Source organism: Anomaloglossus baeobatrachus, chromosome 8 (assembly GCF_048569485.1).
Source record: "Anomaloglossus baeobatrachus isolate aAnoBae1 chromosome 8, aAnoBae1.hap1, whole genome shotgun sequence".
Classification (NCBI taxonomy): Eukaryota; Metazoa; Chordata; class Amphibia; order Anura; family Aromobatidae; genus Anomaloglossus; species Anomaloglossus baeobatrachus.
In genome coordinates, this window is record NC_134360.1 from 69113907 (window position 1) to 69130923 (window position 17017).

At 44.3% G+C, this 17017-nt stretch overlaps 1 protein-coding gene across 1 annotated transcript in view; it reads right to left on the minus strand.

Moving 5' to 3' along the window:
- The window catches only part of LOC142249843 (6-phosphofructo-2-kinase/fructose-2,6-bisphosphatase 4), a 109537-nt gene extending 96286 nt beyond the window's left edge, over positions 1–13251 (minus strand). Inside the window, exon 1 of the mRNA XM_075321773.1 lies at positions 13031–13251. Coding sequence (XP_075177888.1) covers positions 13031–13073 — 43 coding nt within the window. The 5' untranslated portion in view covers positions 13074–13251. The remainder of the gene's footprint in view (positions 1–13030) is intronic.
- Between the last annotated feature and the right edge of the window lie 3766 nt (positions 13252–17017).

Consider the following 17017-nt stretch of genomic DNA (forward strand, 5'->3'; position numbering starts at 1 on the left):
CTGATTCCAGCGATGTGTCACTTACTGGGCTTTAGTGTAGTTTTGATAAAACCACTGATTAATCAGCAGGAGATTATCATTAAAGGACTACTTGGCGTGCTGCAGGTAGTCCAGCGTATTCATGAGCTCTGTATAACTGTTAGATCTGACAGTGGATGGTTTTAATTTCTCCCTACTGAAAACCTGTTCTTTTATATGGGGGACTTAAGAGAAATTGCTATTGGCCAAAAGCCAACTATAGTGTATGTCTGAAACAGCAATCGGCAGTTTCCCTGGAAGCGCTGTCTGAAAATAAAAAAAGGACTCCAACACTGGTGGACTCCAAATAACCACAGGTCTAAACTGTAAAGCCTCCTTGGCTGCCAGACGCACCATAATAACCCCTGGGTTCACATGCTCATTATCACATTATCATAACTGCTCACCGAAATCTTTTGAGTCATAGCTCTACTTAGACTAGGGTATATTCAACAATAACATATGCACCTCTTAAAGAAGCACTCCAACTAAGTTTTTTTTATTAAATTACACACACATATATAATATACAGTTAGGTCCAGAAATATTTGGACAGTGACACAATTTTCGCCAGTTGGGCTCTGCATGCCACCACATTGGATTTGAAATGAAACCTCTACAACAGAATTCAAGTGCAGATTGTAACGTTTAATTTGAAGGTTTGAACAAAAATATCTGATAGAAATTGTAGGAATTGTACACATTTCTTTACAAACACTCCACATTTTAGGAGGTCAAAAGTAATTGGACAAATAAACCAAACCCAAACAAAATATTTTTATTTTCAATATTTTGTTGCGAATCCTTTGGAGGCAATCACTGCCTTAAGTCTGGAACCCATTGACATCACCAAACGCTGGGTTTCCTCCTTCTTAATGCTTTGCCAGGCCTTTACAGCCGCAGCCTTCAGGTCTTGCTTGTTTGTGGGTCTTTCCGTCTTAAGTCTGGATTTGAGCAAGTGAAATGCATGCTCAATTGGGTTAAGATCTGGTGATTGACTTGGCCATTGCAGAATGTTCCACTTTTTTGCACTCATGAACTCCTGGGTAGCTTTGGCTGTATGCTTGGGGTCATTGTCCATCTGTACTATGAAGCGCCGTCTGATCAACTTTGTGGCATTTGGCTGAATCTGGGCTGAAAGTATATCCCGGTACACTTCAGAATTCATCCGGCTACTCTTGTCTGCTGTTATGTCATCAATAAACACAAGTGACCCAGTGCCATTGAAAGCCATGCATGCCCATGCCATCACGTTGCCTCCACCATGTTTTACAGAGGATGTGGTGTGCCTTGGATCATGTGCCGTTCCCTTTCTTCTCCAAACTTTTTTCTTCCCATTATTCTGGTACAGGTTGATCTTTGTCTCATCTGTCCATAGAATACTTTTCCAGAACTGAGCTGGCTTCATGAGGTGTTTTTCAGCAAATTTAACTCTGGCCTGTCTATTTTTGGAATTGATGAATGGTTTGCATCTAGATGTGAACCCTTTGTATTTACTTTCATGGAGTCTTCTCTTTACAGTTGACTTAGAGACAGATACACCTACTTCACTGAGAGTGTTCTGGACTTCAGTTGATGTTTTGAACGGGTTCTTCTTCACCAAAGAAACTATGCGGCGATCATCCACCACTGTTGTCATCCGTGGACGCCCAGGCCTTTTTGAGTTCCCAAGCTCACCAGTCAATTCCTTTTTTCTCAGAATGTACCCGACTGTTGATTTTGCTACTCCAAGCATGTCTGCTATCTCTCTGATGGATTTTTTCTTTTTTTTCAGCCTCAGGATGTTCTGCTTCACCTCAATTGAGAGTTCCTTAGACCGCATGTTGTCTGGTCACAGCAACAGCTTCCAAATGCAAAACCACACACCTGTAATCAACCCCAGACCTTTTAACTACTTCATTGATTACAGGTTAACGAGGGAGACGCCTTCAGAGTTAATTGCAGGCCTTAGAGTCCCTTGTCCAATTACTTTTGGTCCCTTTAAAAAGAGGAGGCTATGCATTACAGAGCTATGATTCCTAAACCCTTTCTCTTATTTGGATGTGAAAACTCTCATATTGCAGCTGGGAGTGTGCACTTTCAGCCCATATTATATATATAATTGTATTTCTGAACATGTTTTTGTAAACAGCTAAAATAACAAAACTTGTGTCACTGTCCAAATATTTCTGGACCTAACTGTATACTAGCTGTAGTACCCAGGTGTTGCCCGGGAAAGTAACTGTCTCTCTCCCAGTCTCTGTGTCTCTGTCTCTCTTTCCTTGTCTGTCTGTGTCTATGTCTCTGTCTGTTTCTATCTCTCTGCCTGTATTTGTATCAGTCTGTCTCTATCTCTGTATCTGTCTCCATGTGTGTCTCTTTCCCGGCTGTTTCTGTATCTTTTTCTCTCTCTCTCCCTCTGTCTCCCCACCGACATCATATTATCGCACACATAAGCTTCTTATACTAATAGTTTATTTTGTTCCTATAACAACCACTCACAGTTACTGTAGCTCCCACCTCCATTCAGTTTAATGGAGGCAGGATTTTTGGAGAGTAACTAAAACGCGGGGTTAACTTTTCCCGCCCAAACAGTCTGTGATGTGCCGAGTCACATGGAGTGTCTGTGCAAAATTTAGTGATTGTAAATGCGACAGTGCGGATTCCTTTAGCAGAGAGACACACACACACACACACACACACACACACACACACACACACACACACACAGTAGTGTGAATGTATATATACTCCCCTACCGCGTTTCTCTCAGGTGTCCAGTGCCATTCTGCTCTTCTCAGTGATATCACCAATCTGCAGCATGCAGACAAAAAGGTTTACTTTGGTCTTATCTGACCAGAGAACCTTCTTCCACAAGCCATGTAGGGAACACAGGAGGCATGTAGAAGAAGGTGCGCTGATCAAATGAGACCAAAGTAGAACTTTTTGGGCTAAATGCAAAACACTATGTGTGGCAGAAAACTAACAGTGCACATCACCCTGAAAACACCATTCCCACTGTCAAACATGGTGGTGGCAGCATCATGCTGTGGGGAGACTTTTCTTCAACAGGGACAGGGAAGCTGATCAGAGTTGATGGATGGATCTAAATACAGGATAATCCTGGAGGAAAACCTGTTAGAGGCTGCAGAAGATTTGAGGCAAGGGAATAGATTCACCCTCCAGCAGGAAAACAAGCCTAAAAATACTACCAGAGCTACAATGGATGGTTTACATCAAAGCATATTCATGTGTGTGAATGGCCCAGTCACAGTCCAGACATAAATTTCATTGAGAATCTGTAGAAAGACATGAAAACTGATGTTCACAGATACTCCCCATCAAATCTCACTACAGTCCCCTTCACATGTGGCACCAGTTTATTTCCATGAATATGACACGCACCCATTATGACCTATGGTGTTTTCACCTGTCCATATTTTTTTTTTTTTTACGAAAGCACGGATGACAAGGGCCTATAGAAATCTAAGGCTATGTGCCCACGTTGCGTTTTGTCCCTGCAGAAATTTCTGCAGCGATTTGAACAGCACACGTGGGCTTCAAATCGCTGCAGAAACACTGCATACTATGGGACAGTGAACAGCACACGGATCGCATCTGTGTGCCGCACGTGCTGTTAACTTTGAAAATATAGGAGACGCTTTGAATTTCATTCTATGTATATTTTCCTTTCTACTCACATTGCGGTTTCATTGCTAGTCATTACAACACAATCTCACTGTCTATAGTGCTGAGATATCTTTTCATACAAACTCATACAAATGAACTCGTCCCGCATGTGTCAGCTATGTTCAAAGAGGAACCTGCAGTAAACTTCTCTCGTATGGAACATCTCAAAATAGATGATGGAATATGCTGTATATTAGAGAATAAATGTAGGAAGTTGGCTCTGATCTGTTATTTCACCCTTTGGATTAGAAACTCTACTGAGAAAGATTGATAAGTAAATAATATTTTTGACAACAATGGATAGTTTAATCTGCACATGTACAACCATGCCCAACGATGCCTTGATTGATGCACTCTGTTTCTGCACTTTAGCTAATTAACAAAGCCACCATTATTTGTCATGAGTGTGTCCTGCTCGGAGGAGACCTCTGAGTCTGGGACCAGAAGGTCACAACATGTTAATGTCTACAACGTGCATTTGAGTTGATGTGCTTTCTTTTAGCGTTGCAGGGGTAAGGACTCCTCCCTATCTGGCTGTCCTCTGTAGCTTTAATCTCAGATGAAATTCTTGGTGACCACTCCCCTTTGCTATAACAATTTCATGTGTCTTACCATTTGACTCCAGTAATAGATTCTTATTCTATTGCTGACCACTTTGGAAGGAGACTGTTTCTGAAAGAAGCTGAGGAGTCATGACTATTGCAGCTGTGGTGTTTAGTTACATTGGAGGAGCTTGAAGTGTTTTTCCTTGCGTCTATTTTATCTCTGTCAGTCTCCCTTACCTGGTGTTGTATTATTGCAGTGGTGAGAATAATGTTGTCGCCGGCCTCCACACTAGCCAGGGTGATTTCAAGGCGAGCAAAGGGCTTTTAGGCATGCAGTGGTGACAGGAGGGTTAGGGAGCACAGGGTACAGACTTTGGTGAGTTTTAGGAGGTGTCCCCTCTCCCCAGGGCCTTCCTTCTTTATTACTCCTGTAGATACTCCTTTGTTACGCTGTGTCCGTACGCTCTGGCGTGACATTATTATGATCCATGCAATATCATGGAGTTATTTTCCATGTCTTCCAGCAGCACCATAACCTCACGCTTGGAATGGGAGAAAAATCAATACACAGTGTGACAGTTGCACTCAGACCTACGATTCTCTGGCGCACCAGAAAAAAAAACACCACAACCAAAAGGGGGAACACTATAACAATGGTGGGCTCTGCTGGTGCTAGGGAGGGGGAAGATGGGACACCTCCTGCAATGGTACCCTGCACTCCTAACCTGCCCTATACAGGTTCCGCACCCATTGCCGAGCAAGATACCTGAAACCCTAGGTAAACCCTGCTGTAACCCTGGCTGGAAGGTGAGGATCATTAGTCCTACTGCTGCACTAATAAAACACAAGGACACAAGGGAAAGGTAGACACACGGGGGGAGGGGGGGATAAAACCACAAACTCGACAGCTGCAGCCAAACTCCAAGGCAGCGGCAGCAGACAGATGGGCACAGGTCAGAATCCCAGCAGCTCCTTCCACCTAAGTGGCCAGGGCAGAATTAATTTTATCACCAGCAAAGGTTGCTGGGAATTGACACTACTTAAAGGGTGATGGGCGTGGTAACTAAGCAAAAAGAAAGCTACTGGCAACAAAACTGCCATTAACCCCTAATACACCAAAGGAAAGGAAAATACATTTATTCACCAGAGTCTCACAAGGATAAGTGAGACTCGGGGCCCAAACTTGTCAAAAATCTAATATCGGAAGACATCCGTGACACATATCCAAGCACAGATCCATTATACGATCTCTTATAGGGTTCATGCTTGCGGTTTAGTGAAGAGCATAAGCCTTCTGGCTTGGGTACAAACATAGACTGCAGAGGTTAATATGGAAAGCTTCAGCCAAATTATAAACTGTGGCAGTCTGTATTCTGTAATTTGTCAGGCTGCAGGAAAGTGGATGTTTTATTTTATTTTTTATTTTTTTTTTTTTAATAGTGACTTATTTCAGTGCTACATACCTACTAGTACATTCCAGATGGACACCCTACTACAGTATATATTAGGAAAGCCATGTCGCCCGGCATCCCAGACAACTATTTATAGGCCTATCCCACATGCCGCTCTAAGAGAGTACAATGGCGAGGACATTAAAATGACAGTGAAATAGTAAAGGAGAGATGTAAAGGAAAAACATAAATCATTAGTTTACGGACCTGCTACAAAAGAAAAAAAAAATAAAGATAAAAATAATAATAATAATAATAATAATAATAATAATAATAATAATATCCATATCCACACTCTAATAATGAAGAATCTCCAAAATGGCAACCAGCACTGATAAATACCTGTTCCTATGGTAACCATGCATCAAGGCCTACAGCTGCAATATGGGCTTCCTACTCATAATAGAAATTAATGTAATCACTGATCTATTTTATACCACGGTTGTATATAAACAGAAAACCTCCATACTTTGTATACAAAACCTACTACAGAGAGATCATACATCATAAGGAAAGAAACAGTAACTGTTTGTTATATGTAAACATCCAATGTGGCTTCATTCCCAGAAACCTAAGTCACAAAGGCTCCATGCAGACTGTGTTTGAGCCTTGTCGGAGGTATATAGCACCTCAAGAAGATTTCTTATTATACACCTCACTATATAGATAACTTTGGAGTTATATATACAGCACCCACTGAAGTGTATGGGGCTCTACTGCACCCATATACATCTCTAACTTCAGAAAACTGTGTAATGCTCCATCAGACGCCATATTACTGAGGTATTCTCCTGTAGCAGCACTGCATTTAGAAAATATCTCTGCAATATGGTGTCGCATGAATGTACACTTGCACTTGAAATTATTCAGCACCCATTGCAAATTAAGTTTATTAGCAAAAAGTCGTCTCCAATATGCGCAAAAACATAAAATAAGCCGCAGATGTTTTCGGATTCGGTTCTGAAAAGCAAAGAAACAAAAACTGGGACTTTCATGTTTTTTGGACCAGGTATATGGGAGAAATGAAACATAATACCCTGCCTAAAGTTAAGCATGGCGGTGACTCGATGATGCTTACAATGAAGCATGGCAATGGCTTTGTGATGCCTGCAGTGAAGCATGGCGGTGGCTTGGCGTTGCCTACAGTGAAGCATGCCAATGCTTGAGGATGCCTACAGTTCAGCATGGTGGTGGCTTTGATGATACCTACAGTGAAGCATGGTGGTAACTCTGAAGTCTACAGTGAATCATGGTGGTGGTTCAGTGATAACTACAGTCAAGAATGGTAGTGGCTCGGTGACACCTACAGTTAGCATGGCAGTAACTCAGTGATGCCAACAGTTAAGCATGGTGGTGGCTCAGTGATGCTCTGGGACAGCTTTCCTTCCACTTTCACTGGAATCCTGTATTTGGAAATCCTAAGAGAAAACATCAGGCCTTCCATGAGGAAGCTGAAACTTGGGAGTCAATGGACCTTCCAATAGGACACCGATTTAAATCATACATCAAAGTCCACCAAGGCTTATTGAAGAAGTTCCGGAAGATTCTGGTGAGTCTGTCACAGTTAACTGACTTGAACAAAAATGGTTGCAGTATGCAAACCAAATAATATTCGTGAACACAAGGCAATTGGCCATGAGGACTTGGCGAAGATTCCTCAGCAGCTGGATTCTGGTTACGGTATGTATCAGAATTGCAGCAGGTGATAACAGCCACAGGGACTCTGCTAAAGACGCTTGTCATGAAAGGGTCGAATAATTTGGAGACTGCAATATTATTATTATTATTATTATTTATTATTATAGCGCCATTTATTCCATGGCGCTTTACAAGTGAAAGAGGGTATACGTACAACAATCATTAACAGTACAAGACAGACTGGTATAGGAGGAGAGAGGACCCTGCCCGCGAGGGCTCACAGTCTACAGGGAATGGGTGATGGTACAATAGGTGAGGACAGAGCTGGTTGCGCAGTGGTCTACTGGGCTGAGGGCTATTGTAGGTTGTAGGCTTGTTGGAAGAGGTGGGTCTTGAGGTTCCTCTTGAAGCTTTCCACGTCCTGTGGTAGATCTTGGCGGAGGATGGTTTTCTAGCCTGTCTCATGGTGGCAATGACCTCTTGAGATAATCCTGAAGACGCTAGGATCCAGGACTCAATGGCCACACAGTCAGGTTCAGGGCCGCAGAATTCTGATGGAAAAACGGCCCTTGGGACAACAAGTCTGGTCGGTCTGGTAGTGCCCACGGTTTGCCTACCGTGAGGTGCCACAGATCCGGGTACCACGACCTCCTCGGCCAGTCTGGAGCGACGAGGATGGCGCGGCGGCAGTCGGACCTGATCTTGCGCAGCACTCTGGGCAACAGTGCCAGAGGTGGAAACACATAAGGTAGCCGGAACAGCGACCAATCTTGAACTAAGGCGTCCGCCGCCAGAGCTCGGTGATCGTGAGACCGTGCCATGAAAGCCGGGACCTTGTTGTTGTGCCGGGACGCCATTAGGTCGACGTCCGGCATCCCCCAGCGGCGACAGATCTCCTGAAACACGTCCGGGTGAAGAGACCATTCCCCTGCGTCCATACCCTGGCGACTGAGGAAGTCTGCTTCCCAGTTTTCCACGCCTGGGATGTGAACTGCGGATATGGTGGATGCCATGTCTTCCACCCACGTCAGAATCCGCCGGACTTCCTGGAAGGCTTGCCGACTGCGTGTTCCTCCTTGGTGGTTGATGTATGCCACCGTTGTGGAGTTGTCCGACAGAATTCGAGAATTGGAGACTGCAATAGTCATTTAGGCTATGTGTCCACGGTAGAATGTTGCTCCGGATTTTTCTGCATGAAAATCCGCGACTTTCGCGGCAAATCCGCACCTATTTTTGCCGCGGATTTACCGCGAATTTACCGCGGATTTTGATGTGGATTTTTTTTTTCCCCCCATTCTATAGCCAAAATCCGGATCAAAATCCGCAACAATAATTGTCATGCTGCAGATTTTTCCGGATCAAAATCCGCGGCAAATCCGCCGCGGAAAAATCCGCAGCATGGACACAGCATTTCCAAAATGCCATTGACATGGCTTGGAAGTGCCGCTGCTGCAGATTTTCGGAAAATCTGCGGCTTTTCCGCGAGAAATCCGCGGCAAAATCCGCGCATTTTCCGCAGCGTGGGCACATAGCCTTAAAGTGGCATTTTGTGGAGAATTTGGGGAATCACTTGACATATGAGTTGTGTTCTATTTACATTATTTTGGCTTGATTGAGAACAGAGAGTTAGAACATTTTTCTAATAAATAATTTTGTATAATTTTGACTAACTGTACCAAACAGAGGTGGAACCTGTCATTGCGAGTTTGGACCTTCACCGATTCCCATATATACGGGACTGCAGCATGCATGTATATATATTCGGTCAGAGATATCACTGGTGCGGCTGCACAGGGGCCCAGGAGGCAAGGGGGCTCACTCCTACCTCCGAAGCAGAGGAATTGTGCACCATGAAGAGCTTTTGGGCTGCAAAGTGCCCATATATTGTTCTTCCACCGGGGGACCTTTTCTGTATATGTCCGCCAGTGATGTATATATGTATGTGGCGCCCCTGAGGCTTCAGTTGCCACAGGGTACTGCACCTCACTTAAGGTGCAGTATTCATTCAGGGTAAGGAGGAGGTTATTCATCAGTGTTTATCACATTGCATACAACATACAGCTTAGTAGCCATCCACTGGGACTGGGTTGGATGGTCATCATAGTGAATGGCACCTCCCACCCACTAGTTCAGCAACCTGGGGGGTGGAGCTATACACTGAGGAGTAAAGTGACACACACACAGACAGAACGGACACAGACAGAACGGACACAGACAGAACGGACACAGACAGAACGGACACAGACAGAACGGACACAGACAGAACGGACACAGACAGAACGGACACAGACAGAACGGACACAGACAGAACGGACACAGACAGAACGGACACAGACAGAACGGACACAGACCGAGAAGATGTGAGACGTAGGAGGATACGGACACTGAGGGGAGAGCTTGATAGCTCCCTCTGGACCGGCGCAGACGGGGTGCGGAGCCGTAGGTTGGGGGGGAACATTATGTCCCTTTAACAAACAAATCCACCGGGCAGGGGATTCCAAGTCTCCTGGCCCACCACAAGCGCCCGGGGCAAAGCAGCACATAGAGCCAGGAGTTGTGATCACGATCCAGCCCATAATGGACTCGCTCGCGCTGCCTGCTATACGGGATGGGAACAAAACCCAGGACACAGGTCTCTGTAGGACTACAAGTCACAGGGATACATCTGACACAGCGCAAGGAGGACGGGCTCACAATCCACAGCATCGGTTCTGGCCTCTGACCTATCCGGAATCGGCTGAGGCCCATCACAGCGGGGACCGGCACTCCAAGGGTGATGACCTTACAGTGAGTAAAGGCCTTGAACTGCAGCCTCTGTGTCGTCCCCTTTCTACCGCCGCCGTCGCCCCTGCGCCATCAGTGACTACTACCACCATCATCCTCCCTGGGGCCAAGCTCTACCTGTGCAGAGCTGCAACACCCGAGCTGCGTTACCATCCGCCCCAGAAGAGACAGACCCTCCGCAGCAGCGGCTCCCATTATAGCTGCACACCACAGGTGGCGTCACGAGACAACTACTCCCAACATCTCCAAACCCTCTCATCTTTTATGGACACCGACGGGGTCATGGTAGCGGGCCAGGCCGCTGTGACATCCCAAACCGGTCCGGTGACGAGAGGGCCAGAGACCTTGTGGGCGCGTCATGTACACACTTTGCGTTAGACCCTCTATGGATTCAGTTGGAATCTCAAGACTAGAAATCCATTCTGGACCCCACTAATAACAAAATCTTTATTGGTTGTTCTGAGGATACATTGTTACACATAACACTAATATTATTTCTACAAAACTTTATTGAATCATCAATGGTTAACAGTGAACACTCCCATACACTGAGCCTGCTATGGATATGGATGACAGGTTGTTGTTGTTGTGGTTTTTTTTTTTTTCTCAACAAACTTTATGTAGTCTCTGGCGATGAACACTCAGCCATACCTGCGGTAACAATAAACAAAGGCAGTGTATATAGGGCTGGGCTCCCGATGTGTCTACCACACACTGAATGTGATACAAAATAACCAGATACACCATGAAAACTGCACTAAACAATGGCACAAGCACATCCGACACCAGCACCATGTCACACTCATCCATCAGTTACACTTTTTCCTGCAGGCGTGACATGTATGAGAAGTTACCTATTTTTGTCTCGACCATTACGGAAAACATCTCACTGACGGAGGTATATGTCACACACCCTGTGTATCTGACGCGGGGACAGATATCCCTCAGGCAGCCAACCATTATCACAATGACATCAAAATTGTCACCCGCCACATTCCTGTATTTTGGTGTGGACACGGCCATTTAGTTACCGGAAGGCTTTCTTATACTGTTTGTATGTAAGGTATACAGCATTACTTTATGGGGAAATAATGACAGGACAAGACAGCTGGACCTGCTGCACACACCGGGATGGTTTAATACCGATTGTCATACTTTAGGGAATATACACCCCAAAAACAGCATATATTATACACAATATATATACACTATACAATCATAAAAGGATACAGACATGGGCAACACAACACACATGGACTGACGCGCCTCCAATACATACATGGGTACACACATACACAGGTCCGTACACACACGGGTCCGTACACACACGGGTCCGTACACACACGGGTCCGTACACATAAAAGGATATTACCCAAAGAGATAGAGTCTTTAAATTTGCCAAATATAAAAGACACTCAAACAAGCCATAATTATAAATGTATAAAACATTTTATTTACATAATGCTGTGAATGTGTCAATAAGTAATTCAAGGTGATATAGAGAAAGGACCAAAGGGATTGGGTGCTGAAAGGGAGAAAAACCCCACGTGCTACCCCGGCTTTCTGTGATCCATCACCCTGGTAGGTGCAGCGCCCTTGGGCTTTATTTAGGTTTACTTACTTATTGGGCCTTACTATATCCCTGGGCTGTCATCCTCTGTGTGGCTGTTTATTACCCTGGGAAGGGGTTTTTGGATCCCTGGGAGATCTTTCTCTCTTAATTTCATCCGGGACACGTGGGGTTTTTCTCCCTTTCAGCACCCAATCCCTTTGGTCCTTTCTCTATATCACCTTGAATTACTTATTGACACATTCACAGCATTATGTAAATAAAATGTTTTATACATTTATAATTATGGCTTGTTTGAGTGTCTTTTATATTTGGCAAATTTAAAGACTCTATCTCTTTGGGTAGTATCAGTTTTGAGTTGTTGCTAATACTTATGTGGCTCTCTTTTCTTCTTACATAAATGGGTATGTACACACACACACATACATGGAGATGTACACACACACACACAACGCTATGTACACACACAAAAGAATACACACACACATACATAGGCATGTACATATATGTACACACACGCTCCATACATATACAAAAATACACACACATACACAGACAAACATACATGGGCATGTACACACACAACGCTCCATACACACATACATGGGTATGTACACACACACACACCATACATACATACATACATGGAGATGTACACACACACACACAACGCTATGTACACAAAAGAATACACAGACACACACATACATACATGGGCATGTACACACACACAACGCTCCATACACACATACATGGGTATGTACACACACACACACCATACATACATACATACACACACACACACACACACAACGCTATGTACACAAAAGAATACACAGACACACACATACATACATGGGCATGTACACACACACAACGCTCCATACATATACACACATACACAGGTCTGTACACATACACAGACAAACATACATGGGCATGTACACACACAATGCTCCATACACACATACATGGGTATGTACACACACATGTACTGGGAGAAAGCAAATGCATGGCACACACAGGTACACGCATATACATACAAGGATACACTCACATACAAAAGGGGGAAAACACTTACATGGAAGTCAGACATACATATATATGAACATAAACATACACGGTGCACACACATACATGAGTACATACACAGATACATAAATATACACGTATCTGCGTGTACACACACACATACATACATACAGGTACACACACATACACAGGTTGATGAATATACAAGTGCCGGGGTGCACACGTACACTGACATACACCAGTATATAGATGCGCGCGCACACACGTTTCCATGCACACCGCACGTACACACATGTATTAACCCTGTGCAGCCCGCCTCCTACCTCTCCGTCCCCTCCCGCTGGTGCTGCCGTTGCTGCCCCTCATGGCTCCAGTGCTGAGCGCTGCTCCGTCCAGTGTCAGCAGAGCCGGGCTATGGAGACGCCGGGCACCGCTCCGGCCAGCTGCATGCTGCTCTGCTCAGCCTCCTGAGCGCCAGCCTGCCATGTGTGGATGCCACCTCCTTATACTGGCCGGACATGGGCACCCGAGGAATGTCTCTGTGCGGACCCTCCCAGGGGCCTGGCTGTGACACACGGCGCCGCCATAGGACGGGATGACAGCGGAGGAGGAGCCGCACGCACACTCCGGCACTGTACACACGGGAGGCTCGTCTGCAGCGCACACTGTAACCCCTGCACTGCCGGGGGCCTCCTCCTCCTCTGCCTGACACTATAATTATATGGATTCACAAAGCTAATAATATCCAGCCCAAGGATATGACACAGAAGGGGCAGATATTGCGCTGAAGCTCCTGCCCAGACATGGCTGATAACAGATCAATACGATATTACAGGATGGATCGCCCCTTTAAGACCACCATACACGTTAGGTAAAAGTGCCTTCTGGTCCTTAGTGTGCAGTACTCTCCATTGACTTCTATGGAAGTACCAAAAAAAGCTGAGGAAGTATATTGCCCTTAACCCCTTCACCACCCGGCGATTTTTCGTTTTCATTTTTTCCTCCTCTTCCTCCAAGAGCCATAATCTTCTTTTTTTTTTTTTTTTTTTTTTCCCCATCAATATTGCCATATCAGGGCTTGTTTTTTTTGCGGTTTGAATTGTACTATTGAATGAAACTATCAATTTTACCCCATAGTTCCCTAGAAAATGGGGAACAAAATCCAAGTGCAGTGAAATTGTAAAAAAAAGGGCAATTCTACAATTTATTTATTTTGTTATTTACCATGTTCACTATATGGTAAAACTGAGCTGGCAATATGAGTCCCCAGGTCAGTACAAGTTCGTAGATACCAAACATGTATAATTTTTATTTTATTTAATTGGTAATAAAATATTCAGACGTTTATTAAAAAAAAACAAAAACTTTTGGCGCCATCCAAGATCCGTAACCTTCTCATTTTTCAGGATCTGGGGCTGTGTGATGGCTTATTTTTTACTCATAGGATGTTTTGATTGCCTCATTGCACTTTTATTGAAATACTGCAGCGGCCAAATAACCTAATTCTGACGGGATTTCATTTTTTACGTTACACTGTTTACCTATCGAATTAATTTATTTTATATTCTGCTAAATTTGACATTTCAGAACACAGCAATACCAAATGTGTATTTTTAATCGTTTTTATTTTCAAGGGAGGTGATTTGAACTTTTGTGCTTTTTTACTTTTTTTTTTCATATTTTTTAAAAAACTTTTTTTCTTACTTTTTATTGTATTTACTACTCCTCTTAGCGGACTGGAAGCTGCGATCGTCCGATCGCCTGTGCTGTACAGAGCAGGGCACCAGTATCAGCATCGCTCTGTGCAGCAGAAGTCACAATCTCCTATGAATGTCGCACACAGCCGGCGTTCACAGGAGGATCGTAATGACAGACACAGAGGTCATCAGCTGTCTTGACAACCCGTCAGCGCCCTGTGATCACGTCATGAGCAACCGATGGGAGATGGGTAATGACGAGCTCCCCACTGGTGCGTGTTAAATCCTGCAGTCAGAGATTGACAGCCGAATTTAACTGGGTATCAGCTGACATGTGCAGGGAAAGATGTGGGCAAGCAAGGGACACGACCTAAGACCTACCAGTACATCTAATGTCATGAAGGGGTTAAGGAGAATCTATCTGTAGGATCAACCCTCCTAAGCCATAGTAAGCTGATTAGATGATGCATTGATATATGGTATCTAAGATTTTATTGTAGTGAAATCCACAGTATTCTTATATGTAAATGAGCTGTTAAGATCTTTGGGCCGACACAGATCTTACTTAAAATCTCCAGAGCTTATATTAACTCAAAGGAGGCATTACCAATGTGAGACATGTAATGACTGACAGCTCTCCTGATCTATATGTTTTACACTGGTAACGTCTTTGGAGGCCGATTCTTGAGGAGATCTATGACCACTCCACAGATCTTAGCTCATTTACATATTAAGAAAAATGTGAATTTGTCTGGAATAAGACATTGGATCAGATATCAAGGTCTCATTTCATTCAGCTTCTTATGACCTACATGCACATGTAGGCAGCTTAGGAGGGTCGATATTACTGACAGATTCCCTTTAAAAAGTTTGCCTAAGTGTCTTTTAGGCCTGCGACACACATCCGTGCCGCCGGCACGTGTTTGTCATTTTTTGCACGTACCGGCGGCACGGAGACACGTTCAGCAATTCTACCCTATGGTAGCAGGCACACACACGTAAAACCACACGGAACGTGTGTCCGTGTGCGTTTGTACGTGTGTGCGTTTTTCTAAGCGCTGACATGTCAGTGTTTTCTCCGGCAGCACGGGTGTCACACGGCCCGCACCCGTACCACACGGGTGTAGTGTGGATGCGGTCCCGTGTGACACGCGCCGGAGAAAACACACGTGTCAGAGAAAAAAAACCAAAACATTTACTCACCTTCTCCAGCCCTCCTGTCTCTACCGCTGCTGCCTCTTGCTGCCGACCGCCGCTCATTATGCTCATTTAATATTCACTTCACTACCTGGCAGCAGCAGCAGCGGGGAGACGGGAGGGCTGGAGACCGAGGATCAGCACTACGGACAGCAGCGCTGACAGCAGGAAGGACCACGTGAGTATGTAAATTACCGGTTCTACGTGTGCTATCGCGGATAGCACACGTAGAACACACGTGGCCCGCACGTACCAGAGACACGTACTTACCTGCACGCAACACGCAGGGGAAATACATGTCTCTTGGCACGTGCGTGATTTTCACGTGAGTGTGGCAGAGGCCTTAGGGTGCGAACGCACTTTGCGTTCATCTACTTGCAGTTCTAAACGCACGTTTTGGGCTTAATTGATTTGACCAAAGTTGCCTTTTTCAGAACTTTAGCGCTGAAAACGCATGCGTATTTACCGCGTTTTAGATGCGTTTTCAGAGCTTTTTACCTGCTTTTCCACCTGCGTTTTGATAGATGTGTTTTGAACATCATGACACTGCTAAATAAAGTTTAAATAGTCAAACTCAATGAAAAAATTGAAAAAAAAGAAACAAATCTATATTTTTGTTAAAAATAATGAAAATAGATTAATTTAATAAAATTATAGCAGTAATATGATATTTAATGGAAAAATAGCAATAATTTATTAAAACGCTTATTTTTAATTGTCGGATTATGTGTGTGTGTACAGGGACATATGAAATCATTATTTTGATGTCCAAAAAGCATGTTTTCTGCACTGCAAAAGCAGGTAAAATGCAGGAATTTGCTGGAATCTTGGCTTTTGCCATTTCTCATAGACTTCAATGTTAGCAAAACGCACCCAAAATGGCAAAAACAATTGACATGTTGCTTCTTTGAACGCATGGTTTTTGCCATAAAATATGCAAATTAAACGCAGCGTTTAAAAACGCAAAGTGCGGTCAGGAAATCTGCTTTTACCATTGACTATAATGGAAAACCAAAACGCATGCCATTTTGCATGAAAACGCTGCAGCTCAAAACGCTGCGGAAACGCAGGAAAAAACGCAAAGTGCGTTCTCACCCTTAAATGGTTAAAATTCCAAAAAGTTTGAAAAACCTGACAACTTTTGCATTTTTACTTGCATTAAAAATTCAATAGTTTGTGTTGTCAGTCATCAAGAGTGCACACAGGAATCCACGAGGCAGGGGAGCGGTGTGCTCCTGATCATAGAAGATGAAAATAACACTATCGGATTTAGGCTATGTGCGCACGTTGCGTACTAGCCCTGCAGATATTTCTGCAGCGATCTGAAGAGCACATGTGCGCTTTAGATCGCTGCAGAAATGTCCGTAGTGAGCGCCGATTCCATGCGCTCTGCCTGCAGCTCCTGCCATAGACAGA